Source organism: Urocitellus parryii, chromosome 5 (assembly GCF_045843805.1).
Source record: "Urocitellus parryii isolate mUroPar1 chromosome 5, mUroPar1.hap1, whole genome shotgun sequence".
Lineage (NCBI taxonomy): Eukaryota > Metazoa > Chordata > Mammalia > Rodentia > Sciuridae > Urocitellus > Urocitellus parryii.
Genome location: NC_135535.1, coordinates 210,845,298 through 210,872,884, shown reverse-complemented (window position 1 = coordinate 210,872,884; position 27,587 = coordinate 210,845,298). Strand labels below are relative to the sequence as shown.

The 27,587-nt window shown below is 58.9% G+C and overlaps 1 protein-coding gene across 1 annotated transcript in view; it reads left to right on the top strand.

Annotated features, from left to right (window-relative positions):
- Nucleotides 1–604: 604 nt before the first annotated feature.
- Nucleotides 605–27,587, top strand: part of Cfap46 (cilia and flagella associated protein 46) — an 85,978-nt gene continuing 58,995 nt past the window's right edge. The window contains 19 exon segments of the mRNA XM_026410278.2: nucleotides 605–653; nucleotides 1,086–1,210; nucleotides 1,361–1,492; nucleotides 1,847–1,911; nucleotides 2,609–2,773; nucleotides 3,643–3,766; nucleotides 4,468–4,562; nucleotides 5,132–5,242; nucleotides 8,094–8,193; nucleotides 11,222–11,320; nucleotides 16,229–16,419; nucleotides 19,593–19,821; nucleotides 20,049–20,169; nucleotides 21,865–21,988; nucleotides 22,757–22,887; nucleotides 23,584–23,708; nucleotides 24,736–24,869; nucleotides 25,530–25,742; nucleotides 26,734–26,899. Of these exon segments, the coding sequence (XP_026266063.2) occupies nucleotides 605–653; nucleotides 1,086–1,210; nucleotides 1,361–1,492; nucleotides 1,847–1,911; nucleotides 2,609–2,773; nucleotides 3,643–3,766; nucleotides 4,468–4,562; nucleotides 5,132–5,242; nucleotides 8,094–8,193; nucleotides 11,222–11,320; nucleotides 16,229–16,419; nucleotides 19,593–19,821; nucleotides 20,049–20,169; nucleotides 21,865–21,988; nucleotides 22,757–22,887; nucleotides 23,584–23,708; nucleotides 24,736–24,869; nucleotides 25,530–25,742; nucleotides 26,734–26,899 (2,499 nt within the window).

Below are 27,587 nucleotides of genomic sequence, written 5' to 3'. Positions count from 1 at the left end.
TGTGGCTCTGGGTGGGCCACGCCTCCTGCTCTGGGCCAGTTCACTCAGGCTGCTGTCTTGCTGCGGATCCTTGTCTTGCAAGGTCTTACTGCACCGCAAAACGCCTGCAAATTTTTGTCAAAGCCTTGGGTGTCTTTTACTTTTAGAGGCCCCTCTCCAGACCAAAGGCCTTCCATTCTTTCCTCCCAACACCTCCCATCTGCGGGGACACCTCCCGCTATCACAGGGACGATCCTCAGGGTAGCAGAGCCTGCAGCTCCTTCTCAGGCTGATCCAAGGTCCTCCCGCAGCCGGGTCTGAGCCGGAGGCCGCCCTTCAGCAGGCGCTGCCCCCGCTGCCCTGGGCGGAGGGCGGGGCACCTGCTGCTCCCGCCCCGGCTCTGCGCTACACTGGGACCTCCGCTACACTGGGACCTCCGACCTCAGCGGTGGACTCCTGGCAGGCGACCCCGCCCCGGCCAGCCCTGGCCCGCCCCGCCCCGCCTGCAGGTCCGCTCCGCCCTGGGCGGCCCCGCCCACCGGCCCGCGTCCCTCCGGGTGCTAGGCAACCGTGGGTCCGCCGGCAGCGGCTGACTGACCACTGACTGTAGGCAGCGAGCGGCACCATGGATCTGGTCATCACGCAAGAGCTGGCCCGCACCGAAAGCCACCAAGGTGGGCCCGCCCCCGCCTCGAGGAGACCCAAGACCCCAGACCCCTGGAGGAGAGGACCCAGGGACCCCTCTCCAGGGAGGCAGTGGACCCCGACCCTACACTTGGAAGGTCCGGGAAGCAGCCCCCAGGAGGGGAGCACCCCGCCCCTGACCCCGCCCCAGGAGACCTCTGGACCCCACTCTCTGGGAGGTGGAGACCCTGGAGGGCCGCGGTAGGGCGGAGACCAGGACTTCCTCCCTGTTCTAAGCAGTGGCTGGCCCTTTGTAATCCCTGCCCCTGACTACAGTGCTGGCGAGGCTCGCGGCGGCCTGACTAGGGTTCCAGGGAATATGTCCCCACTTGTCCCAAGGACAGGCCAGGGGAACATAGGAGAGCCTGGCCGCGGCTGTCCTCTTCATACCCCCAATTTCTCTCGGACCCTCTGCCCCGCAGACCAGGCCGCCCTGAAGCGAGCCTACGAGCTCATCAAGTCTGCCAACATGGGGAAGTCTGAGTTCGACCCCTCAGAGAGCTTTAGCCCGGACCTGTTCGTGCTGTGTGCAGAGCAGGCCCTCAAGGTGACTGGCCCCCAGCAGCTGGTGGGGAGGGCTCTGATGGGTGCTCCTGGGGACAGAAACTCCGCTGGGCCTGCCCTGCTTTCCCTGTCTGCAGTCAAGGCTCCTCCACCCAAAGAGGGTCTTTCCTGCCCTCATTGTGTCTTCTTGCAGATGGGGCAGCCAGAGATGAGCGAGGACTGCATCCAAATGTACTTCAAGGTGAAGGGGCCAGTCACCCAGTTTCTGGGCCGAGCACACCTGTGCAGGGCCCAGCTGTGTGCCCCTACGTCGTCAGACAACCTGGTGAGAGGGCTGGTGCTCAGCAGCCTCTAGAAGCAGGGCAGGCTAGACAAGTGCTGAGGGGCTGAAGCAGAAGGGAATTAAGTCTCCAAATTCGTTTTCACGGTGATGTCAACGTACAGAGTTTTCTCAGGTGTCTGGTCCTGTGTGTGACCCTTTACCTTGGCATGGTAGTGTCATGGTCTTTCTGCCTTCTGCCCCTGCAGCTGTCCCTAAGCTGAGGGAGGGGAGCACAGGGAGGCCAGGTGCGTGACAGGTGCAGCTGCCTGTCTGCTGGGCCACTGCGTGGGGATATGGTGTTCACAGAAGTGACCTGAGCAGAGCCAAATCGAGCTGTGCCTTCTTGTGCCATTTCAGGAGGAATTTGAAAACTGCGTGACTCAGTACATGAAAGCTATAAACTTTGCAAAAGGGGAACCCAGGTAGGCAAGCTTGAACCCTCTTCTAATGGATTGGGTGAAGACAGTCGCCAAAGGTGGCCCTGTGGACCCGTGTATTTGGACTGTCTGTTTCCCAGCACTTTTCCTGTGTCTTATGCTGTCAGTGGATTGATTGGTGGTGGTAGATGCGTCTTGGCAGGTGCAGCCACCACATTCATAGAAATCCCCACAGAGCCGCCTGCTACTCTGGTTTCCTTGGCCTGCATGGGGCCAGTCAGCGTCGTTCTCTATGGCATCCCTCTGAGTGGTGCCCTGGCCACCCTCTGTGTCCCCCGTGGGCTGGCCATCCATGCCCCTGGACACCGAGTCCCCAGATCCCACTCTATTGGTGCTTCCCACACCACAGTCAGTGTGGCTTTGAAACCAGAGTCTGCACACAAACGGGAATGTACACAGTCAGCTGGCGCCCAGCCGATTCCTGGTCATCTTCCAGGTCAGGCAGCGTGGTGGCACCTCCAGGAGCCAGTGCAAACTGAGGAGCCATGGCTGGGTCTTCCCCTGGTCTGGAACCTCGGCTTGCTCAAAGTGGCTGCCACCCTGCCCAGGGATGGCTCTGCATCCTGTGCTCCTGAGGGGCCACCTCCATCAGCTGGAGGCCGGAGGCGTCTGCATTCCGCCCACCAGAGCACAGGGAGACGGGCCTCCTGTGCGCCAGCTGTTCAGATCCCTCTGGCCGCAGGTACTACTTCCTGGTGTACAATGCCTCCGTGCTCTACTGGCACATGGTGAGGCCGTTCCTCAAGCCTGGATGCCACCAGTACGTGATCCCCAGCCTCTCCCAGATCATGAGCGTGCTAAACCAGACAGAGGAGGAAGACAAGGAATGGCGGGCGGAGCTGATGCTGTGAGTCCAGGTGCCGCTTCCCTGCCTGCCTCCCCACCAGCCTCACTGCCAACCTCCCTGCCAGCCTCTCTGACTGCCTCTCCGCCAGCCTCCCTGCTAGCTTCCCTGCCTGCCTCCAGCCCCCCTGACTGCCTCCCTGCCAGTCTCCCTGATTGCCTCTCTCCCAGCCTCCCTGCCTGCCTCCCCGCCAGCCTCCCTTCAGAGCCCCACTTTCCCTTCCATACTGGGACTGGGTTTGCACCTCAGCAGAGGTTTGAAATCTATGGGTGAGTCTTCCTGGGGGTGTTTCCACAGAAAACAGAGATGTAAGTCTAGACTCAAAGTGAAGGCAGTGTGGTCCTGGTGTGGTCAACACTCAGCGTGGGAGGCTTTCTCACAAATGCCTGAGCCATCGAGAGCCTGCGCATCTGCCAGGCAGCACAAGGGACAGACAGGGCTTGTCCTGAGAAGCCACAGGGGCAGATGGTCAGCAAGGCCTGGCCAGCATGCCAGCTGGACAGAAACAGGGCCTGTCTCAGTGACTGGGCAGTTGTGGCCACAGGGTCCCACTTGTATTGACCAAGTCTGTGGCTGTGGGTTAGGGGCACCACTAGGGGCCGTGTGGGGAGATTTTAAAACAAAATAAATATAGATGAGATCTTTGAGGTGCTCACAATGCCCACAGCTCCCTGTCCCTCTGGAGGATACAGTTCTCTCCCTCCCGTGTGTGGGGCAGTGGCTCTCCCTCCTGCAGACCAGTTCCTGGTCACACTGTAGTCCTCTTTCTAAACTCTTCAAGACACACAGCTATGAGAGGAAGTGACCCAGGCCTGGCATTTGCACAGAAGGACATTTCAGGAGGTTCAGTACCCACCCTCTCTGTTACCAAGGGAACTTCTTGAGTGTTACCTGCAAGCTGGGAAAAAGGAGGAGGCAGCCAAGTTTTGTTTGACGGCAGCGCCATTCATAAAAGCCAACGTGCCCCACAAGTACCAGCAGATATACTCCGTCATGGTGAGTGGACGTGTTTGAAAACAGGTATCAGCAGTAGTTTCCCTGAAGATCATTGTTCAGAAAGCTATGCATGAAAACCACCAACAAGGCCATTAATTGAGAGTATAGAAAGGTACGCTCGGGCTGGAGATGTGGCTCAAGCGGTAGCACGCTCACCTGGCATGTGTGGGGCGCTGAGTTCGATCCTCAGCACCCCATAAAAATAAAATAAAGATGTTGTGCCCACCAAAAACTAAAAAATAAATATTAAAAAATTCTCTCTCTCTCTCTCTTTTTTTTTTAAAAAAAGAAAGGTACGTTCACACCTGAGCAAAACAAAGACATGGCCATTCACCTGAGAGCAGATGGACATAGCCATTATTTTTAAAAAAACAAAACAGAATCTTTGCCCTCATTATTTCTCTTTACATAATCCTTTTGTAACAGCATGGAATTTTTTCAAGTTTAACCAATAATTTGTAAAGGTATAAGTGATTACTATAGGATTGTGTCCCTAAAGCGTTAATTTTTATATTATTCATTGGCTATTATTTTCAGGTATAGGGATCACCTTAAGTTATATATAAAAAGCTGTAAAACTTCAATGAGAAAATACATCTTAATTACAAGAATTGATTTTACAGGAAGAAGAAAATAATATCTAAGCACAAACCTGAATCACTACTTAATTACCTCCTTCGTCCTGTTCCACCTTATAACAGGTTCGTCATGAATTAATGGATGAGCTTCACTTAAAGATGGAAAAGAAAACTTCCATCAGCCTGTCAGTGTCTTTCCACATCAATTCCCTCAAAGCGTGAGTAGTCCTGAGGCAGCAAAGGCTGAACTTTCCAGGGTTGAGCTCAGAAGCCTGCCCCGCCCGCCCACGGGGGTCCTGTGTCAGTGGGTGGGGGTCAGGGCTGCAGGAGCCAGAGGACTTGGGGCCCAAGGACTCTGCCTGCGAGGACCATCAGGCCACAGTGTACCTGGGTACAGAGGGTTGGAGGAGGCAGGCTAGGCAGCTCAGTGGGGCGTTGTCGAGGGGAGTCTGGCCTCCTCTCTTGTGAGGAGGAGAGGAGACCAGGGCTTCTGTGCTGGTGGTCTTAGGTGAAGTGCTTCTCTGTCTTGGTGGCCCATGTAAATTTTTCCAAGGTTTTTTTTTTTTTTTTTTTTTTTTTTTTTTTTTTTTTTCAGTGAATAACTCCTAGAAGGTGAGGAAAGATGAGGAGTGAAAACCTTTCTGGGAGTGGTGGGTAGATAGCAGGAGGGACAGGCTCGGCCTATGTTCACTGGGAAATACAGGTTCATGGATTTAACATTTCCCTTAGAATAATAATAAACATCTGTAAGGATGCTTTGGTTATTTGCTCTCCAAATTAATTCTAGAAAGCTGGATAAAAATGAGTTACCGGAAGACGTCTCTTCGATTCTGAAGAGGGCCTACAGACAGATAGGTCTGTGTAACATCCAGCGCTTTCCTGCAATGAGAGGAGAAAAGTGAGTGTTTGTGTTTCCAATGTGTAGTCTCTGGGATCTCTGTGCAGCATTCAGAAAGTGCTGGAACACGTGAAAAGATACAGAACAAGCAGCTAGAAGTACCTGCAAAAGCTAGCAGAGATTTTAATGCATCTCTCTCTGGTCCTTCTTTCTTGAGGTTTGTGTTGTTTGGTGCACCTGGGATATGTGACCTCACATCCCACTTGGCAAAATCAGCACAGGCATTGCCGAGTGTCACAGCCTTTCACAGTGTCTGAATCCATCAGGTGGGAGAGCCCGAGATTCACGCACATGGTGGCGCAGGAGGCCCGTCTTTCCTGAGCACATCTGGAGCTCCCTGGAGCCCTCTGAGCACTTGTCCAGGGATGATCCCAGGAGAGGCGCTGAGCCTGAGCAGCCCGAGGGCTCTAGAAACTTCTCCCCACCAGGGCAGGTGGCAGGGATTTGGTCCCCCCATCCCCCAGTTGTTTGTGGCTCCCGAACAGCTCTTTGTGTTGGAGACAAGTGGGTCTGGGGGCAGATCACCCCGTTGCTTCGGTTTCCTTTGCATGACTCATCACCAGCCTGGCTTAACATGCAGCCGCCTCTGTGGGCCTTGGCCTCACCTTTTGAGCCTCATCTTTTGGCTGGGGTCTTCTGAGACTCTTATTAACTTGCAATCACCCCTGACATCAGCAGCATTGTGACCCTAGGCCTGAAAACAACTGTTTGGGGTGTTTTTTCAGTTTGCCATTTGATCATGGGTCCGGGGTACAGTATGTTGGACTGTGTTCCCCAGAAGGGTGCACCCCAGGCTTGGCCTCTGCCCCCACGACATGTCTCATTAGAAGGACAGTCTCTGCGTATTTTAGTGAAGAGGAGGCACACGGAGTGAGGGTGGTCCTCCCTGTGAGGAAGAGGAAAGTCCAAAGGACTCCCAGCCTGTGGCACTGGGTGAGACTGTCCAGGAACCTGTGAGTCATCTATGGCTGTGTGACACATGACCACAACTCTGCAACATAAAACAGGACGTGCTGGCCTTCTGGCTGTGTCCGTGGGCAAGAGTCCTGTTGAACCCAGAACAGGATGTTGGACACCTCAGGTCTTTGGGGCTGGACCAGGGAAGCAGCACCTCCCAGGCACTGGGAGCTGACAGTATTCTGTGCCCATGGATACCGGACCTGGTGGCATTGCGTTTGATCACAGAAAGGAAAGAGTCAGCTGGAGCTCAGGGTCGGAGGCCTGGACAGTCCAGTGAGGACATCAGGGTCTTCTCAGAGGAGGGCGCACTGGAGGCGGGACCAGGACCTGCAGGTCCTATGGCAGGAGACGGGCAGAGCAGAGGGCTGAAGTCCCCTTTTGCAGGTGGGCCAGGTCAGCAGTGGCTCCTGGGGGGAGCAGGTGCCCACACACAGGTGTCCCAGGAGGGACATCCACATCTGTGGTCAGATCCTCTAAGGAGTTGTGGCTGGATCCAGGCCATCCTGGTCTGCTCGTGTCCCCCACGGGATGTCTGTAGACACGGGTGCTGGGTGCTCTTTGCCCAAGCTGACAGGCACGTGAGTGGCTAGTGCCCCCCTCCCGCAGGCGTGCTGTCTGTGCCTGTCTGCTGAAGAATGGCCTGCCACCACTTCACTCCTCATTTCTCTCGCCACTTTGAAATGGAGTGTGTTTTCTAAAGATTTATAGGCATTGTTTGTGGTTGTTAATTTCCTGTTCTTTCTGTTTACCTGGTGTTTTAAAAGTGGGTATAAATGAGTCCAGTCAGACTCTAGGAGCCTTTTCTGTCAAAGTCTGGACTCTTGAGCTCCACTATGACTCCCACTGCCCCTGTTCACCACTTACTCTCTTCAGTTTCTTTATGGACAGAAATGTGGTATTTAATCTGAGAGTGATTTGGGCTGCTCTTCCCACCAACCCAGGGCCTCACACTGTTTGGGGCCTTGGTGCGTATGTCCTTTCCTGCTTCCTGGGGTCCCAGACTAAGTGCTCAGAGGGACTGCAGGTGGCCTTGCTGTGGCCAGCCCTGCACCTGTGACAGGGAGGAAGGGTCTCCACCCAGCGTGGTCCTGGACCCGCTGCCATGTGGACTGCTGATCTGGGTACCACATCTGGTAACGCAGCCACAAGGTCTCGTCTCCGTGTGAACAGGCAGGGTCTCCCTGGGATCCAGTGTGTGACCTGTGTCCTGCTGTCAGCCCCGGGGGATGTGGTGTCCGCAGGCTGAGGTACCACTTGCACTGCAGCACAGCCTCTTGGGGGTATCGGTCCTTCCCTGATGCCCAGAGGGCCGTGGAGGCTTCTGGACTCGCTGCAGGCTCTGCTGAGCCCCCCTGGGCTTGTGTGTCTGGAGTTCTGGGCAGGGGGATCCATTCTGTTCAAATTGTGTGGTGACTGAAAACCAGTAACCCACCCTGCAGTTTTTCTCCTCTTGACTCACACAGCTGGCCCCTGTGGGTGACGGCCAGTGCTGGACCCTGGGAGGGAGGACTCTGCTCCAGCAGCCCAGGCATCCTCCCTGCAGCACCCCCCCCCATACCTGCTCCTGCCTGCCCCTTGCCGGCCCATGTGGAGGTGACACACTGGGGCTGTGCTGGAGGCCTTGGTGACACCGTGTAGGCTTGCTGCAGGTGTGCGCTCGACTTGAAGACCCGCAGAGGCTGCACTGGGAGGCCACTCACTGCAGAGAGCAGCCTGGGCCTGGTGGGGCTGGCTGGGGCCTCTCCAGGACTCATTCATTAGCTGGTTGATTTCATTGTTTTATTTCTTATTCTACTTTTCACACTGGTGCTGGAATAGGGGCTGGCTGTCCACCTGCCCCATCCGTGTGCTCGGTCCCCTGTTGAACCAGTGCCCATCTGCTTCTTTCCAGAATGCTTTTGCTTTTCGAATTAGCTCGTTTCTCTCTGACCTTGAAATGTGAAGACATCACCTCTGACTGCCTCTCAGACCTGAAGAAAATGGACAGCAAAGTGAGTGGCTTGGTGACAGTGGCTCCCTGGGCTCTGCCCAGCAGGGGCGCTGAGTGTGGGAGCGGTGGGGATGGTCTGACCCTTGCCATTCTGGTTCCCCCTTTTTTCACCTTCAGCTGCCCCTCACATGAGGGCTGTGTGACGTTCCACGTGGAGCACAGCCTTGGGTGCCTGCCTCGGCCGAGGGTCGGTTCAATCATGTGATTTGTGCTTACTTCACAAAGGGCTCTGAGGGACATTTTGAGTCTAAGCCTTTTTTGCATTGAGGGTTTTCCCTGAGGTGAGTTCACTGACTAGGTCCCCGAGGACTCTCGCTGCCGAGGTCCTGTAATACGCACGGACAACATTGCCCTCCAGGGGATGTTTCAGAGGGTGCACCCTGGCTGTGAAGAGAGTGCGCTGGGGTTGGTCCCTGCCTCCGCACAGTGTGGAAGGGCCAAGGATAGCTGTACGGAGGGTGTGGTCCTGGACTCCATCCTCATTGAGCACAGGCTGTGGCTTGGTCCGAGTTACCTGGAGTGAGACCCCCTCGGCCTCAGGAGTTATTACCAAATAAAGTTGTGAGACATGCAGACAAAAGAAACAGCTTCTTTAGCAAGGAGCAGTCGACTCTTCTCCTGGCTGCTGTGATCGGGAGACAGTTTCGGAAAAGGAGATGAGGCTTCCTGTGGACCCGACAGTCAGGTCCACCTGGGCAGGACCCGCTTAGCCTGGGAGTCAGTTGTTCTTGAAGCAGTTTGCCGAGTTCTTTGGTGGGCTTCATGCCCATCTTTTGGGTTTTCATAATGTAGGGTCCCAAACTCAGCATCGCCATCCGACACTGGACGGCACCCGAGGTCCACCCTCACCAGCCGAGTGGCCTTCCTGCTCCCCCAGAGCCTCTGTTTCTATCTCTACCGGACAAATCTCCTAGAAGTGGAACCCAGGCTTTGAGCACAGAGAGGCAGGGTATGCTGCCCAGCCCTGGTCTCTCTCCAGGATCCCTGCTCCACAGCCCCCCGCCACCTCAGGCCTCTTCTGATGCCGTGGTGTGAGTCTGCAGGGTGGGGAGCAGTTCCCACTCTCACCAGGCAGGCACAAAACCTCAGGTCCTGGAGACTCAGGCATTTGTCCCCAAAGTGAGAAAGCTATCCCTAGGCTGCATACTGCTCAGGTCATGCATAACAAGCCTGGGACACAAAAATAAAGGGACAGACTCTTTCTGAGTGGTGTGGTTGGATACCAGGATGAATCTCAAAGACACAGAATACAAGAGTCCACAGCACCCAATAATGTGAACTTGACGATGTCTGGCATCCGAGAAAGAATTGCCAGACACCCCAAGAGGAAAAGAGGAAGAGAATCACCCATCAAAACCCCTCAACCAAGAAACTTTGCAGATTAGTGGACACAGACACCGAAACAGTTATGGTAGTATTCCAGGTGCTCAGGAAGGTAAAAAGTTTGAACTTTTATATGAAATAGTATCAAGGAAGATAATTCAAACTCCCAAACAGAATTTCTAGAGCTGAAAACTCTCTCAAATGAAGCTGCACTGGATAGAGTTTAAACAGGTTAGACATTTTAGAATAAAAACCAGCAAACCTGAAGGTTCTGTAATGGAAACAGAATGAAACCCAGGAAGGAGAAATGTGGAGAAGAAAACATTGCCCATGAGTGGGGCTGGGCAGCTTCCCTCAGAGTAATAAACACGCCACAGAATCCCTGAAGGAGAGGAGAGAAGGGCAGCAGGAAGGTGCTTGAGGGGTTAATGGCCGAAGATACTGAGTCTGATAATCTTCAAAAAAGATGTTCTGTTCTGAGGAACTGAAGTTGGGATGACAGCAGATTTCCTGTTGCAAGCAATAAGACCAAAAGACAGAGATCATCTCTACGCAAACAAGAGGCATCCACCCTGAAATCTGCACCCAGGGAAAATATCTTCAAAACTGAAAACAGAGATTCCTAAGATTTATTAAGATAATCAGAAGCCGAAAAAGTGTGCCTTCCACTTCCAGAAACCAAAGGAAGTTCCTCAGGCAACTGGAAGATGGGACCTGAGGGAAAGTTGGGTCTGTGCAGGGCAAAGAAGGGCAGCAAAGGGAGCCAGCCATCTGGAGAGGCCAGAGAGGCTGTCCTGTGGGATTCTAGGCAGGGGACTGGGCCTGTGGCAGCCGTGGCCCAAGGGCAGGAGGGACTGTGCTGGCCGGAGCACTGTGCCGCACACCCAGGGACTGCAGGGTTCTGCGAAGCTGCTGTGTGCACGCACGTCTTGAGAAGGCCACAGGAGCAACACTGGCAACAGGCACAGCTGTTGTGGCTGGGGACCCAGCCATGCAGGTGGAGTGGAGCCATGAAGGAGAGTCAGTGGATACAGACAAGACGGAAGAAGAGAAAATGGAATTAAGAAAAGGAGGGATGAGTAGGAATACGTGGCGTGGCATCAGTAGGGTCTGTCCCCTGAACCCAATCACGTTGTGATGACAGTAAGTGCAAATGGCCCAATGCCAGGGACAAGGCACATACCACCATCCTGGGGAGAGCAGGTCCTGTCCATGCTGCTGCAAGAAGCCCATGTCCAGCATGAGGGGAGGCAGGCTCTTCTCACCAGCATACGACGCCTGCTGACGCTGGGGATGTCACTGTCGGTGATGAGAAGATGCTGGCCACAGAGAGAAGAGGCGACAGGCGACAATCCTCAGGGCTCATGTACCTCGTCGCACTTGCAGTGGTACTTGGACATGCAGGGATTGTCAGACGGTGGGCACATCAGGCTCTGATTCCACAAGCAGGGCCAGCCTCTGCGAAGTCCCCTCTGCAGCCGAGCCCACAGCAGGTGGGCATGGGGTGGAGGTTTCCTCCGCCTGCTCCCTGAGCTCTTGTGTCTGGGGAACATGTCCAGATTCTCGGATGTGCCTTCTCTTCGGCCTGTGGTTCTCCTCTGTGGGCTTCTACCTGGCGTGGCGGTGGTGTCTTAAGTGGTCTCAAAGTTGGCGAATGTGTGGGTTGGCTTCGTCCAGCTCTTCACACACAGCGCTGTTTGTTACAGGACCCCGGAAAGCTGATTGAGATTGAATGCCTGGAGTGTGAACTCGAAGCCTCCAGACTTGAAAATAAAGTGAGAATCTACCTCCGGACAGCTGTGGAGGTAAGTCTGAGCCCAGAGTCATGGCGCACTGCGCTATGATCTGTGGCTCCCCGGGAGAGCCAGGTCTGGGCCAGGTGGTCGGGCACTGGGGAGGCACCTGGTCTCTGTGCTCACTGCCCTGGCTGTGTGCTGGTGCCCAGGTTGGGTGCTGCCCAGCTGTGCCTCACCTCCCCGCCATGAGTGGGTGAGGGCTCAACCCTGGGGTCCAGCATTGGGCCTGCACACACTGAGCTTGCAGAGCTGGCCGTCCTCCTCCCTGCACTGAGCCTGGGACACACCAGCCCTGCAGAGTCCACAGTGGCCCAGGGACACCTTGGCCTCCCTGGCGGTTGGAGGCTGGGATGTGACTTCCTAGACCCCGAGTTCTTCTGTCCTGGGTGGAAATGCCCTGTCCCCACCAGGGCTTGCCTGGGTGACAGCCTCCCCGTCCCCACCAGGGCTTGCCTGGGTGACAGCCTCCCCGTCCCCATTAGGGCTTGCCTCGGTGACAGCCTCCACGTCCCCACCAGGGCTTGCCTGGGTGAAGCCTCCCCGTCCCCACCAGGGCTTGTTTGGGTGACAGCTTCCATGTCCCCACCAGGGCTTCCCTGGGTGACAGCCTCCATGTCCACACCAGGGCTTCCCTGGGTGACAGCCTCCATATCCACACCAGGGCTTGCCTGGGTGACAGCCTCCCCGTCCCCACCAGGACTTGCCTGGGTGACAGCCTCCCCGTCCCCATTAGGGCTTGCATCGGTGACAGCCTCCACGTCCCCACCAGGGCTTGCCTGGGTGAAGCCTCCCCGTCCCCACCAGGGCTTGCCTGGGTGAAGCCTCCCCGTCCCCACCAGGGCTTGTTTGGGTGACAGCTTCCATGTCCCCACCAGGGCTTGCCTGGGTGACAGCATCCCCGTCCCCACCAGGGCTTGCCTGGGTGACAGCCTCCCCGTCCCCACCAGGGCTTGCCTGGGTGACAGCCTCCCCGTCCCCACCAGGGCTTGCCTGGGTGACAGCCTCCCCGTCCCCACCAGGGCTTGCCAGGGTGACAGCCTCCCCGTCCCTACCATGGCTTGCCTGGGTGACAGCCTCCCCGTCCCCACCAGGGCTTGTCTGGGTGACAGCTTCCATGTCCCCACCAGGGCTTGCCAGGGTGACAGCCTCCCCGTCCCCACCAGGGCTTGCCTGGGTGACAGCCTCCACGTCCCCACCAGGGCTTGCCTGGGTGACAGCCTCCCCGTCCCCATTAGGGCTTGCCTCGGTGACAGCCTCCACGTCCCCACCAGGGCTTGCCAGGGTGACAGCCTCCACGTCCCCACCAGGAGTGCCTGGGTTACAGCTTCCACGTCCCCACCAGGGCTTGCCAGGGTGACAGCCTCCCCGTCCCCACCAGGGCTTCTCTGGGTGACAGCTTCCACGTCCCCACCAGGGCTTGCCAGGGTGACAGCCTCCCCGTCCCCACCAGGGCTTGCCTGGGTGACAGCCTCCCCGTCCCCACCAGGGCTTGTCTGGGTGACAGCCTCCGTGTCCCCACCAGGGCTTGCCAGGGTGACAGCCTCCCCGTCCCCACCAGGGCTTGTCTGGGTGACAGCTTCCCCATCCCCACCAGGGCTTCTCTGGGTGACAGCTTCCACGACCCCACCAGGGCTTGCCAGGGTGACAGCCTCCCCGTCCCCACCAGGGCTTGCCTGGGTGACAGCCTCCCCGTCCCCACCAGGGCTTCTCTGGGTGACAGCCTCCACGTCCCCACCAGGGCTTGCCAGGGTGACAGCCTCCATGTCCACACCAGGGCTTGCCTGGGTGACAGCTTCCACGTCCCAACCATGGCTTGCCAGGGTGACAGCCTCCCCGTCCCCACCAGGGCTTGCCTGGGTGACAGCTTCCACGTCCCCACCAGGGCTTGTCTGGGTGACAGCCTTCCACGTCCCCACCAGGGCTTGTCTGGGTGACAGCTTCCACGTCCCCACCAGGGCTTGTCTGGGTGACAGCCTCCATGTCCCCACCAGGGCTTGCCTGGGTGACAGCTTCCACGTCCCCACCAGGGCTTGCCAGGGTGACAGCCTCCATGTCCACACCAGGGCTTGCCTGGGTGACAGCTTCCACGTCCCCACCAGGGCTTGTCTGGGTGACAGCCTCCCCGTCCCCACCAGGGTTTGCCAGGGTGACAGCCTCCACGTCCCCACCAGGGCTTGCCAGGGTGACAGCCTCCCCGTCCCCACCAGGGCTTGCCTGGGTGACAGCTTCCACGTCCCCACCAGGGCTTGCCTGGGTGACAGCCTCCACGTCCCCACCAGGGCGTGCCTGGGTGACAGCTTCCACGTCCCCACCAGGGCTTGCCAGGGTGACAGCTTCCCCGTCCCCACCAGGGCTTGCCTGGGTGACAGCTTCCACGTCCCCACCAGGGCTTGCCAGGGTGACAGCCTCCCCGTCCCCACCAGGGCTTGCCTGGGTGACAGCTTCCACGTCCCCACCAGGGCTTGTCTGGGTGACAGCCTTCCACGTCCCCACCAGGGCTTGTCTGGGTGACAGCTTCCACGTCCCCACCAGGGCTTGCCAGGGTGACAGCCTCCCCGTCCCCACCAGGGCTTGCCTGGGTGACAGCCTCCCCGTCCCCACCAGGGCTTCTCTGGGTGACAGCTTCCACGTCCCCACCAGGGCTTGCCAGGGTGACAGCCTCCATGTCCACACCAGGGCTTGCCAGGGTGACAGTCTCCATGTCCCCATCAGGGCTTGTCTGGGTGACAGCTTCCACGTCCCCACCAGGGCTTGCCAGGGTGACAGCCTCCATGTCCCCACCAGGGCTTGCCTGGGTGACAGCTTCCACGTCCCAACCATGGCTTGCCAGGGTGACAGCCTCCCCGTCCCCACCAGGGCTTGCCTGGGTGACAGCTTCCACGTCCCCACCAGGGCTTGTCTGGGTGACAGCCTTCCACGTCCCCACCAGGGCTTGTCTGGGTGACAGCTTCCACGTCCCCACCAGGGCTTGCCTGGGTGACAGCCTCCCCGTCCCCACCAGGGTTTGCCAGGGTGACAGCCTCCACGTCCCCACCAGGGCTTGCCAGGGTGACAGCCTCCCCGTCCCCACCAGGGCTTGCCTGGGTGACAGCTTCCACGTCCCCACCAGGGCTTGCCTGGGTGACAGCCTCCATGTCCCCACCAGGGCTTGCCTGGGTGACAGCTTCCACGTCCCCACCAGGGCTTGCCAGGGTGACAGCCTCCCCGTCCCCACCAGGGCTTGCCTGGGTGACAGCTTCCACGTCCCCACCAGGGCTTGTCTGGGTGACAGCCTCCCCTCCCCACCAGGGCTTGTCTGGGTGACAGCCTCCCCGTCCCCACCAGGGCTTGCCTGGGTGATAGCCTCCCCGTCCCCACCAGGGCTTGTCTGGGTGACAGCCTCCCCGTCCCCACCAGGGCTTGCCTGGGTGACAGCTTCCACGTCCCCACCAGGGCTTGCCTGGGTGACAGCCTCCCCGTCCCCACCAGGGCTTGCCTGGGTGACAGCCTCCCCGTCCCCACCAGGGCTTGCCTGGGTGACAGCCTCCCCGTCCCCACCAGGGCTTGCCTGGGTGACAGCCTCCCCGTCCCCACCAGGGCTTGCCTGGGTGACAGCCTCCCCGTCCCCACCAGGGCTTGCCTGGGTGATAGCCTCCCCGTCCCCACCAGGGCTTGCCTGTGTGACAGCCTCCACTTCCCCACCAGGGCTTGCCTGGGTGACAGCTTCCACGTCCCCACCAGGGCTTGCCTGGGTGATAGTCTCCCCGTCCCCACCAGGGCTTGTCTGGGTGACAGCCTCCGCATCCCCACCAGGCTTGTCTGGGTGACAGCCTCCATGTCCCCACCAGGGCTTGTCTGGGTGACAGCTTCCCCGTCCCCACCAGGGCTTGCCTGGATGACAGCCTCCCCGTCCCCACCAGGGCTTGCCTGGGTGATAGCCTCCCTGTCCCCACCAGGACTCTGTGCAGCCTCTGTCCTGTCCAGGGGCGAGCAGTAAAAGCCACCCCCTGCCTCAATAGGGGCCCGGCTGGCCTGGAGACCGGAGGGAGGGTGCTGTGGAGTGGGATGTGACCCTCACTGCCCTGTTCAGGCAGGGGTTGTGGAAGCCTCAGTGGGTGAGCTGACCTCAGGCTTCCGTCGCTGCTCAGCAGCGGGTCTGACGTCTGGGGAAGCACTCGCGGCCACAGACGTGTGGCCTTCACTCAGGCTGCTGCTCAGTGAGCAGGCCTCCGACTCTGTGCCCTATGAACGCTGAGATGGGCCCAGGCGCTTATGGGAGGGGCTCAGGGACCCCTACTGCCGCCAGCACCTGCAGGCGTCCCTCTGGGAGACCACAGCTGAGCTGGAGGAGCAGAGTGAGGGGAGGCCAGCACAGGACGGGGGCCGCTCACTGCTGCAGGCCTGGTTCCTCCATGATCTGCCTGTGTGTCTGCCCGGCAGAGCTGAGCTCCTGAGGGACGGGTCGGCTGCTGGTCGGCCGCCCCGTGCTGGGGTCTGGGTGTGGGGCCAGCTATGAATGCCCACAGGTCCTAGTGACCTGCAATCAAGGCAGTGAGTATGGCCCTGTGGCCTGCACAGCTGTGCCCCTGCCTACCTCCAAGGCCTCAGGGCGTGACTTCCATTCATGAGGTTGGGACTATGGCTTGGGTATGGGCAGCCAGGACAGGGTAGTGAGGCCCCAGTATTGGCTCCGCCCTCAGCTCAGGGCAGGTGAGGGCGTTGCCCCGGCTGGGGGGGGGGGGATTCTGGAAGGTTCAGGCGACCTGGCCCAGTGGGTCTGTGGAAGGCTCAGAGCTTCTGCTCGCATCTGACCCCACACCTTCTAGCCCCTGGACTGGCTTCGGCCCTGCCCAGGCCAGCCCCCCCCAGGTTGTGCTGTGAAGGGCCTGGTAATGGCAGCAGGCTTCTGACCTTCCTGGAAACGCCCGCTGTCCCCAGGCCCAGCTGAGCATCATTAGCAGACTGGACGTGGTGCTGCAGCGTGCCATCCGCCTGGGCGATCCCCAGGCCATCCACGTGGTGTGCACCACGCAGTGGAACACCTGCCTGCCCCTGCTGCAGCACAGCCTGCGGCACCACCTGCGGAAGCCACTGACCACCGTGGCGGAGATCCTGGAGAAGGTGGACAGGTGGGCTGGGGCTGGCCCTGGACACGGACACTGGTAGGATGGGTGGATGTTCCTGCCTGGGCGTGGGGAGCCCACCTGCTGTGCTCACTGGGCAGTGCCTCCTTGCTCCAGGGGATGAGTACTGAATGCTCGCCTCATCCACCTTGTGTCAGCTTGATTTGTGGCCATGACCAAGAGACCTGACAAGAACCTGGTCTCAGAGGTTCAGTCCACACAAGGCCACTGGGTAGCTCTGAGCCCGAGTGGGGCAGATCATCATGGTGGAAGAGAGTGGAGGAGGAAAGCAGCTCAGGACAGCCAGGGAGCCAGGCACGCTCTCAACATGGACAAAGTGACAAAGTGCAGACCCCACAGGCAAAGCCCAGGGACCCCCTTCCAGCCACAGCCCACCTGCCAGGCCACACTCCCCATTAGTCCATTCAGGTGGCGCCTTTCACTGGCCTCGTCCAGGGTCTCACCCCCTGGTCAGTCCACCTCTGATGGGCTTTAGGGGACACTGTCTACCTAGACTACAGCACAGCTACAGGAGGACAGTGTGGGAATCTGTGAAGCATGCTCAGAGGCTGGCCAGCTGTGGGAAGGGGACTCCAGGATACCCTCCTGGTGGCCGTGGTGGTGGGGACGCACCCAGTTCCCACACAGCTCTGGCGTGTCCAGGCGTGCGGCTGCCTCAGCCTGGGACCTGTCCTCCTGGGAACACAGGCTATCGCTCTGGTCCTGCTCTGCTCCTCCGCTGGGACCCCTTCTCACCCCTCAGGCCAGGGGGAGCACCTTTCACACGCCTGTGAATACAGCCGGTCTCCCCACAGATGAGCTGCTCACAGCTCCCTGGTGTCAGTTTGACTCCCAGGTGGTGAGCTTTGCAGAGGAATCTGGTTCTGGAGCTCACCAGCGAAGCCCCTGGGCCGGGCTGCTCTCCGGGTGTCATGGCGGGGGGGGGGGGGCAGTGCTGCGGCCCTGCTGGAAGCCTGGGGAGGCTTCCCACTCTTCCCAGTGCCCCACATCGGCTGCTGATTGTTTGAGGGGGGGTTCCACTCCCAGGCTTCGTGCTGAGAGCTTTGCTTTCTGACCCCCAGCTCTGGCAGGTGCCTGGCCTGACACACGTCTGCTGTTTGTTTCCCACCTGGGACTCTGATCCTATTTGTTTACTTGAGTTTAAAGAGCAAGACATTTTAAGAGCTTCTTAAAATGCTTTTCCGTCCAATCAAGCAGTGCCTTCTTTACTTCAGTTCTTTGTGGGGCTCTCTAGGAGACTCAGAGGTGTCACAGAATGCTTTTCATGGCTCTGGAGGTGGACCATTTTCTCTCTCCTCCTTTCCTCCTGGGGCTCTGGGCGTCCACCTGCCAGGCCAGCCACCCTCAGGCTCCCTGGGCCTGATTGTTTTCCCAGCGGCTCGCCCTCTGCTCTTCTGATGAGGTGATTTCCATCGCTGTTTAAATGTTCACAGGCTTTCCCTGCCCTCCAACTTCTGCTGCCTCGCACACGGAGACCTTGTCTCACTTGTCAGGTTTTTAGACTTAGAATTCCATTTTGTCAGTTCCATTTCTCTTCTGAGATTCTTTACCTGTTCTCATGAATCCTGCTTTTCTTGATTTGTGGACGTGTTGTTGGTGTCTACCGTGATAGCTGCTGCACAGGGTTCTTCTGCCTCTGTGCTCTGTGTCCTGGGTCACATGCTTCTCTCTTGTCACAGGTCCGTGGGGAGCACTGGACGGCAGGCTGCAGAGCCACCACATTTTGTTGTTTTTCTTGGAGAAGCATCAGACTTTTTTCCTGGTTGGCAGTTCAATGGTTGTGGGGTTGTATGGCACTTTGCCTGGGAGCAAAAGTGTGGGTCAGTGTGCACACACACACCTTGAGGCTTGGGGCAGGTGCTGGGGGGGACCCAGCTGCTCAGAACCCAGCATGCTGACCTTGGTCTCCTAAGCTCAGGACACTGCAGGTCCTTCTGCTCTGCCATCACCCTGGAGGGAGCTGGACTGTCTTCCACATGTTCTGAGTTTCTTCCTCCCTGGGCTGTGGTTTTGTGCTGCCTGGTGTCTGTCCCTGGAAACCACTGCCTCCTGTGTCCCATCCAGTTTGTGGGTCTGTGGTGGTAGGAGGGTCATCAGGAGTTACTTCATAGCAGTTGGAAGCAGAAGTACCCAAAGCCCCTGATCTGCAGGCCCTTCTGCTGCCTGCCCTGCTGTGGAGCCTGGGCTGGATGTCCCCTCTGGCTGTGGTCTCTGGTTTGCCCCCAGGGTGCCTCCCCTGCATGGCTTCTGGCTACCTCGCCAGATCCCTGAGCCACCAGCTCGAGGGGAGTCCCTGGGTGAGTGCCCTCAGGACTACTGCTGTCGGGTGTGGTGCTGCCTGGCATGGAGTCCACTCCTGCTGCAGTCACCTCCTCACCTTCAGTCCTTCCCTTGGGGACATCATGGCACCCTGGTTCCCGGAGGCTGTGGAGCCCCAGCACCACACCTGACACCATAGGCACTCTGCTTCTCTGCATAGGCTTGCAGCCTTCCTGGTCTCCTCTGATGTCACATAGGTTTGGGTCACTTGTACTTCTCTGTCTTCAGGGAAAGTCCCGGGGGGTCTTCATTCAGCAGTCTGTTGAGTGTGTCAACGTTGCACCTCGGGGCAGTGGCTGAGGTGGCCCTCCATGTGTTGTTGGTGGCAAGGGCTTTGCTCAGACAGAAGGGCCTCTCTAGGTGGCCCCCTACCCGGCCCCACCTGGACCCAGCACAGGACTTGGCAGGTGGACAGAGAGTGTCTAGAAGAACGTGAGCAAAGACCATAGACTGCAGGTTGGAGGTGGGCAAATGGGGCTGCGTCCCACTCACCCGGCAGTGACATCAAGCACCCTCCAGCAGAGGGTCCTGCACTCTCCAGCCCCTCCCTGGTGCTTCCACAAAGCATCCCCGCAGGCGGTAGCCCATGTGCCACCTGCTTCCTCCTGCAGGAGCCTGGGTGTGGCAGCTCTTGCCAGCCGGTTCGGATGGAGGTCTCCCTGGGTCTCGCTGTCCCCTTCATGAGACCTCAAGGTTAGGCAGGTGTAACTGGAAGGAGGCCAAAGAGCCAGGGCCCCTGGGAAGCCATGCTCCTCCCTGCCTCCCACGGAGTGTGGAACAAGCCCTGCATGCCTGAGGACAGCCCGGCCACCCCCTGATGCATGCCACCTCTCCCCCAGCCTCATGACTCTGCTCCGCTGCCAAGTACACATGGAGATGGCGCACATCGAAGAGGACGAGGACCGGCTAGAGCCTGCCATGGAGCACCTGCAGAAGGCCATGCGCCTGGACACACTGGGCCTCTACCAGGACAAGCTCAAGATGGCCTTCACCCGGCTACAACTGTGCACCATGCTGTACCAGTCTCCTGAGCGTGCTGAGGACAGGGCCATCATGGTCATCGAGCAGGTGCAGACATGGCCACCTGGGGGAGAGATGTGGCTGTCCAGGGAACCCAGGGCCAGGCTAACCCAGCATGAATACAGGCTGAGGTGCAGGGCACCAGGAGGGACTGCCCAGGGCCCACCTGATGGCAGAGGTCAAAGGGGACTGCTCAGGGCCCACCTGATGGCAGAAGCTAGAGGGGCTCTGGTGCCAACAGGGCAGGGGTCACGTAGGCAACCTGCTCTTTGTAGGCAAAAAAAGCTATCCCCAAGGACAGCGTGAGAAAGAAGCGGGCCCTCCTGGTGAATGCAGGCCTGGCCTTGGCCCCTGACACCTTCCAGATTGTGCTGGACAGTGAGAATGAAGCCAAAGGTGAGCACCTCTCTCCACACCAGGTCTGGGGGTCTCCTGTCTTAGGAGGTTCCTGGCTGCTGGGGAGCCTCTGGGCCCCCTGCTGTCTCCGGGCTGAACCCTGACAAGGTGAGCCCCACAAGCCTGCACCCTGAACCCGCTGCACTCTGCCACCTGCAACAGGATACCTCACTCTCTCCAAGCACTGGAGGGCTCATCTACACTCACGGCCCCAGCAGAAGGCCACAACCAGAGTCCTGGGTGGAGCTGAGGCAGCATGGCCCACTCCCTGGCTTGTAGGTGGTTTTCCTCTGCTGTCCTGACTGCTCCTCTCTGTCTGATGCTCTCTTCTCATGGGGCATGGTCAGATTGATGGGGCCCACCTGAGGCAGCGTTCCAGGTCCTGAGTTCCAGAGTCAGGACACAGCCTCTCTGGTCCAACACCAGGACCGTGTGTGGGTCCTGGGCTGCCCTTCCATATTAGTGATCACTCTCGTCAGCCTGGGCTGACCCCACTCACCTCAGCCACGGGCCTCATCCCCAAGAATTAGCCAGTGTAGGTGATGGGGTGCACAGCAAACCTCCCCAAGGCAAGCAGTGAGTGGCTAGGAGGGGCCTGTGGTGCCTGTCCTGTGTCCAGCTCCCCTGGAGCAGCGGGGCAGCCTGAGCCTGGCTGGGGCGCCTGCTGGCCTCTAGAGGTCCTCTCATCTCCATGCTCTGACACCAGGTCACACAGGGACTGGAGCCTGGGAGCAGTGGTCTGGAGGGGGCCGGCAAGGTCCATATATCATGTCCAAGAAGAGGGAGAGGAGCATGGGGTGGGTCCCAGCCCAGGAGGGGTGCCGCCTGTCTGCTACAGTTGTCCCCCTGGTCACCTCCTTCCCTGGTTTCATTTTGTTCTCAGGAGACTGAGGAGCAGCTGTAGGTCTGTTGGTGTCACCTATGCACATCTGTGTGGCTTCCAGGTTTATCACCCTCAGCATGATCTGCTGGAGCCTGGGGTCAGGTGCCCTTCACCTGAGGGCCCAGCAGCACCCACTCCCAGCTGGAGGAGTTTGGGACCCTGCTGAGGTGCAGGGGCTCCTGGGGAAGGAGGGCAGAGCTGGCTTCTGGAGTCTTCTGTGCCGTCTGACAGGGCAGGAGGCCAGCCCAGGGGAAGCACATCCCTGAGGCCCGATCTCCTGCCCAGACGTCTCCTAGGCCAGAGACAGGCCCGTGTCCTCTGGGTCCCCAAGCAGCTACCCTGGGCAGCCCAGCCCTGGGCATGCAGCTCAGTTCTAGGGGCCCTTTTTTTATTTGTTGGAAAAAGGAGCAGTGGGCTCAGAACTTCCTACTTGAAGCAGATAAAACTACTTGGCTTTGAGGGACCATAGGGCTGCTGGAGGGTCAGGGTTGAGAGTTGGGGCAGAGCCGATGCTTCTGATGGGACGATTGGCTGGGTGGCCCAGTCACAGAGTGGGTGGCAAGGAGGGGTCAGGCGGGATTCCCAGACCACCTCTGCCCCTCCACACACAACAAGGTCAGCTCGACTGACTGTCAGAGGACACAGCCATGGGCACCGACTCTGCACAGACTCAGCTTCAGGAGCCAGCTGCCGCAGGGCAGGTGCCACGGTTTGCTGTTATCACCAATGTCCCCATTGAATGCAGCTACTCTTCCTGTCACCCCTTTCCTCAGCACATGATGTCAACCCTCACATTTTGCTTTCTGTCTCAGTTTCCACTGGGAAAACCAGGGGCAGATTCTCCTACCTCTTCGCAAAGGCTCGACATCACATGCTTAGTGTGGACAAGGCTGCTGGGCATCTGCGGCGTCTGGGAAACGAGAATGACCAGGAGAGGTGAGCAAGGAAAGGGACTTTTCTGGAGAACAGAAGCTCAAAGCAGAGCCTAGTGAGGAGGGCCTGTTGGGGCAGAGGACATGCTCCTGGGAAGAGGTGGACCTGGGAGGAGGTGGACCCGGGAGGACATGCACCTGGAAGGTGGTGTCCCTCTGGGAGGATGTGCACCTGGGAAGAGGTGCTCCTGGGAGGAGGTGGATCTAGGAGGAAGTGCTCCAGGGAGGGCAGGCACCTGAGAGGGGGTGCTCCTGGGAGGGTGTGCACCTGGAAGGATGTGGACCTGGGAGAAGGTGGACCTGGGAGGAGATGGACCTGGGAGGGCGTGCTCCTGGGAGGTCGTGCACCTGGGAGGGTGTGCCTCTGGCAAGAGGTGCTCCTAGAAGGATGTGCACCTGGGAGAGCCTCCAGCTCTGTGAACTCCAGGAGGGGTATGGATGAGGCCTGGCCTGCTTGTTCTTGAGAGAAACAGGCCACAGCCCACAGGTGTGTGGCCAGCGAGAGACTTCCCTCTTCCTTAGGGGACACATGCTGCAGCCATCAGTGTTGCGTGATGGGCAGACCATGGCATCAACCCAAGAGGGCCTGCCCTACCCCTGGGAGGGGAATTTGGGAGCTGCCCCTGATTCCTGGCCCTAGAGCTGTCCAGCTGGAGCACAGACCCAAAGCCCTGGAGCGTGGCTTTCCCTCCAGGGCAGCCACCTGTGTGCCTGCTACCTTCACCAGCTATGCCTGAACCTGCTCCTCCCCTGTTTGTGTTTTGGAGAGCAGAATCCAGATTTGGGCAGAGCTGGCCAAGGTTGCTCGGAAGCAAGAGGTGTGGGATGTGTGCCGGACAGCCAGCCGCTTCTGCCTGCTGTATGACAGCACCAAGGCCAAGAAGTCCCCAAGGCAGAAGAGAGGTATTGGCCCAGGGCAACCCCAAACCAAGGTGCCTCAGCAGGCCAGGCTCCTCCTGCTGAGGGCCAACGGGAGGGGCTTCCTCCTGGAGAGGCCAGACTGGCCCCACAGTAACAAGTCTGGTCAGTACCCAGGTACAGAGGAGCCTTCAAATGAGAGTGGGGTTTCTGAATGTGTGTGCAGCCTGCCCCCCATGTCCCTGGGCCCTGTGTCCCCAGACTCAGCCAGTCGAGGTCTGAAAACCCTTGAACAAAACTTGATCTGTTCTGAACATATCAGACGTGTTTCTTGTCACTATCTCTGTACCATACAGTGTGACAGCCACTTACATCTCACCCACCCTGAGTGAGGTGCCCAAGTTGTCCCTAGATGACTTGAAGCACACAGAGGAAGTTGCAGGGTATATCAAGAGCACACTGTTTACAGAGGGACTTGGGGTCCCCAGGGTCCTGGTCTGGGTCCCCGTGGACACTGGGGCAAGGCTCACATGACAGTTCATGGAGGTTGTAATGGCAACAAACTTGCCACTGACTGCCATCACACCCCCTGTCACTGGACATGAGTCTGACACCCTCCTCACCTTTGACAGCGCATGACCCCATACCTAGGGCATCCTATAGGAAGCTGAGACCACCCCCGGAACAGGGCCACAGAGTTCCTGAGTTTTTCTTCACCCTCTTCCTGCTCCTCCTCCCCAGGAAGGAAGAAGCGGACCACAGAAGGCTCTGTGCAGGACTGGGGCCAGTCAGAAGGGGTGCTGCCGAGGCAGCGGTCCCACAGCCTTCTGCGCAAGTTCGCCGAGGTGGGGTTCATCAGCGCTGAGGTGCGTCCCAAGGCTCCTGCTGGTCTGTGGGGCCCACCGTGACCACGGGCGTCAGCCTCCATGTATCTTGTTAACACACTGGAGATCTTTATCGTGGGCCCCACCTGGGCTCCCAAAACAGTGGATCAGGGGAGGAAAATTTCCCAAGTCCTTGGAAGCTCTTCTAGGAGGAAGATGCCAATCAAAACCTGTCATGCTGTGTACTGCTGTAATCTTTTGTGAGAAATAACTTCTGGATGGCGAGTCCGAAGGCACATGGACACAGCAGGTCATGGTCTTTCCACTGGGGGATTTGTATTTGGAGAGGACTTTGGAAGCCTTGGAGGAGCTGTTCTCTCTGCTGGGCGCTCCCTTGGGCCCCACCCAGGGCCTGGCCCTGACCCCCTGCCTGTGTGGGCACTGAGACGCACTGCCTGCCCGGCTCAGTCAGCCAGGTAGAAGGCAGCCAGCTGGATCCAAGCCCACTCTAAGGCCAGCATGAGCTCCCAGCCTGTGCCTGTGCCTGGCTGGCGGTGACTTCAGAATCCTCCAAGCCTGTGCCTGTTACTTCCTCTGGGGTCCCACAGGGGCAGGAAGTCCTTGCTGATCTGTTGGCTGAGGCTCTGGGTCCATGGCACAGATTGAATCCAAGCCCTGTGCTCAGAAAGCTGGTCCCCAGATGGTGGACACAGGTGGCCGTGACCGTGGGGTCTCTCCAGCCAGCGCCAGCCCCACTTCTCCCGAAGTTCCCTCCCACCCCTGTGGGCTTAGCAGCCCTTTTCTGGAAAGCAGACTCACAGAGCCATCAGGAGATTCAGAGACAGCTGGGCATTTGGTAGCAGGAAGAAGCATCTATACAGTAGAGGGGTGGTGGGTGGGGCTGTGCTGACACTAGCTCTTCTCTCCCCAAGGTGTGTCTCTGCAGTGAGGTGACAGGTGTGGTGGGGGGCGGTTCTACCCAGGAGTCTACTCCTGTGTTTTGTGTTTCAGAATCCTGGGGCTGGGCCCTGCCTGCCCGTGACCCCTCCAGCCACACACTCTCTTCCAGGCCACCATCCACTTGCTGCACACAGAAGGTGTAGAGCTGAATGACCAGGCTGTCCCCCCTGAGGACTTGAGCCAGCACCCAGCTGGCTACGTGCCTGAGCCCCCAGAGACAAACCCAGAGTGGATCACCTACAGGTGGGTGGCGACTCCTGCCCATGTGCCAGCTCAGGGTGGAAGGGCCCTCTGTCTCCTTGGGGCTGCAGTGGGAACATCCTCCCAACTGACAAAGCAGTCCCGTTGTCACACAAGAGATCAGAGTGTTCAACACGGACCAGGATCACAGAGGGTGTGTGCAGTTGGCAGTGCAGCCTGGCAAAGGAGAGTGAGCAGAGGTGCCTTTACATAGACCCCACTCTCCCGCTCCAGTGAGCTCTTCTCACTTTTCCCACTGTTGGTGAGCATGAGTCCCCAGGGTCAGCAACAGGGGCAGAGGACAGAGGGGGAGCAGCTCTGTGTGTGACAGGGCAGGCAAACTGCAGAAGGGTGAGGAGGCCGGGGGCAAGGGCGGCTGCCAGGGTGGGCCAGGCTTGGGCCCGCTGCTCCTCCTCCAAGCAGGTGAGTGGCAGGATCCAGTGGCCGAGGAGAGCTCACACATGGGAAGAGCAGGAGGGTGGCACTCAGGACGGAGGGGCCAAGAGTCCCACTCCTCAAGCTGAGGGGCAGGTGCAGAGGGCTGTGGGGTTCAGGGAGGGCAGCACCCACAGCTGGAGCACCCCTCCAGACCCAGGAGAGCTTGCAGCGGCTTCCTCTGGAAAGACCTGCATGTGGCCAATGCTGGTGGGTATGCATTTGCAGAACTTGGATAGAAAGCCTGTCGGAGTACACCATGAACAACTGGCTGCGCTCGGCGGAGATCGGGCTGGAGATCGGGGAGGCCTGGGTGGTACAAAATGCTGCCGTCTACATGCTGAACCACAACCACCATCTCATCGTGGCTGGGCGGCAGAGGGAGCTGGTGGACCCCCTGCATAAGCTCCTGAGCATCATCAAGGCCTCTGACCACCAAGGGTGGGTGTGGCGTGGTGGGTGCAGACTGGCAGAGCATGGAGCCCCAAGACCCTTGCAGCTGTGGGGTCAGGCATGTCTGCTCTGGGTCCTACAGCGGTCAGCAGGGGCCAGGCCTATGCTCTGAAGGTGGGGGAGAGTGCTGCCTACGCACCTCCTCCTGGGTTTCGGTTGTGTCTGGGTTTCCCACATCCAGGTGTATGTGAACTTGAGAGACTGGTTTCCCAGTTAAATCAGAAAGATCAATTTTAATGTATTTTTTGTTGGTTTGCTTTTTGGTCTGAACAACAGAACTTTAATTATTTTACACCGGATTCTAGTAGGAGCTAGAATGGGCGAGGCTGCAGCCACATGTCCATGATGACTTTAAGTGATGAGCAGTGCAGAGCATCTCGTGACATAGTGCCATGCCCTTTCATGTCTCGTGACATGCCCTTTCCCAGGGCATGAGTCCACCAGCTGCTCAGGCTGCAGCCTGGGGTCCAGCAGATGGCTCAGGAGAGACGGGCAGCCTGAAGCTGAGCTCCCTGCCATGCCCCTGCCCACGAGTATCTGCCAGGCTGATTTCTCACTCCTGGAGTGTGGAGACCACTGTGTCCCACCAGCCTTATTTCTGTAATGTCTTCAGCTGGCCCGTTACACCTGGGAATCAGACTTGGATATCTCCCAGGGCCTCCGGGACACCCTGGCACACGAGCATGGGTACAGTGGCCTTTCTGCCCTGCCAGCCCACCCTGGGCACTCGGGAGCCCATCCTGTGGCAAGGGTGTCCCGCTCGGCAGGAGGGGCCCTGGGTCCTGCCTCCCCATCAGCAGCAGGGACTCCCGCTCTTTCCCCAATCCTAGCCACAGACCCTGAGCTTCCCTGAGGACAGTGGGCAGGCGGCTCCATTCTGCCACATCTTGGCAGATGGGTCCCTAAACACAAGTGGTCACCACAGATCCAAGTGTCTCTGCAGGGGCTCGAGGGCCTGGGCCTCTACCCTGTCTTCTAGGGATGCGGTCCTGCTGGTGATGCTCTGCAGTGCCCTGGCTCGAGGCCTGATCATCAGCTGGATCCCCACCCAGACGCCCGAGAAGGCAAAAAAGCTCCCGAAACCAAACACTTTTCACATCCCCCTGGACTCGGCGGCTGCCACTGAGATCCGAACAGCAGTGGAGGTACAGCTTCCCCAAGCCCAAGGCCAGGGGGAGAGAAGGGAGGGGACGTGGACAGCAGCCTGGACACACATGGGGGAGAAGATGGGGAGGACAGTCACAGAGCCTCTGCCCATGCCCTCCCAGGCATCTGGCAGATAGTGCGGCCACACGAAAACCAGAGCGCGGGGGTGAGGGGGCATAGAGGGGACATGGGGCATGGGGGACATGACGGAGGGGACTTAGGGAAGATGCCTCTGCAGTCTGGAGGCCCACGCCAAGACGGGGACCCAGGCAGCTCTCCTGCTGAGGCCTCAGCAGGTACAAGGGGTGTGACTGTGGAGCCGGGGAGGCCAGCGCAGGCTGCTGGGAGGCCCTGGCAGGGTCCTGAAGGAGCCAGGACGAGCACCAGGAACCTGCAGGCAGGAGGAGCTAGACTGGAACAGGAGCTGGGGAGGGCTGGAGTGGCCTGGGTCAGCGGGAGGGAGGCTTGCCTCTTAGACTGAGGCAGCTAGGCCAGGCACGAATGCTGAGCCTGCAGTGAAAGCCCAAGAGATCACAGACCCATCTGCTGTCGGACAGGAGGCCAGCAGCCCGCTGAGCCACTGCACCTGGCAGAGTCCTTGTGGGTGCCACAGGGCTGCCTGGAGCTCACACAGGAGGGGTGAAGGGAGCGTGCGGGTGAGGGGGCATGGAGGGGACATGGGGCATG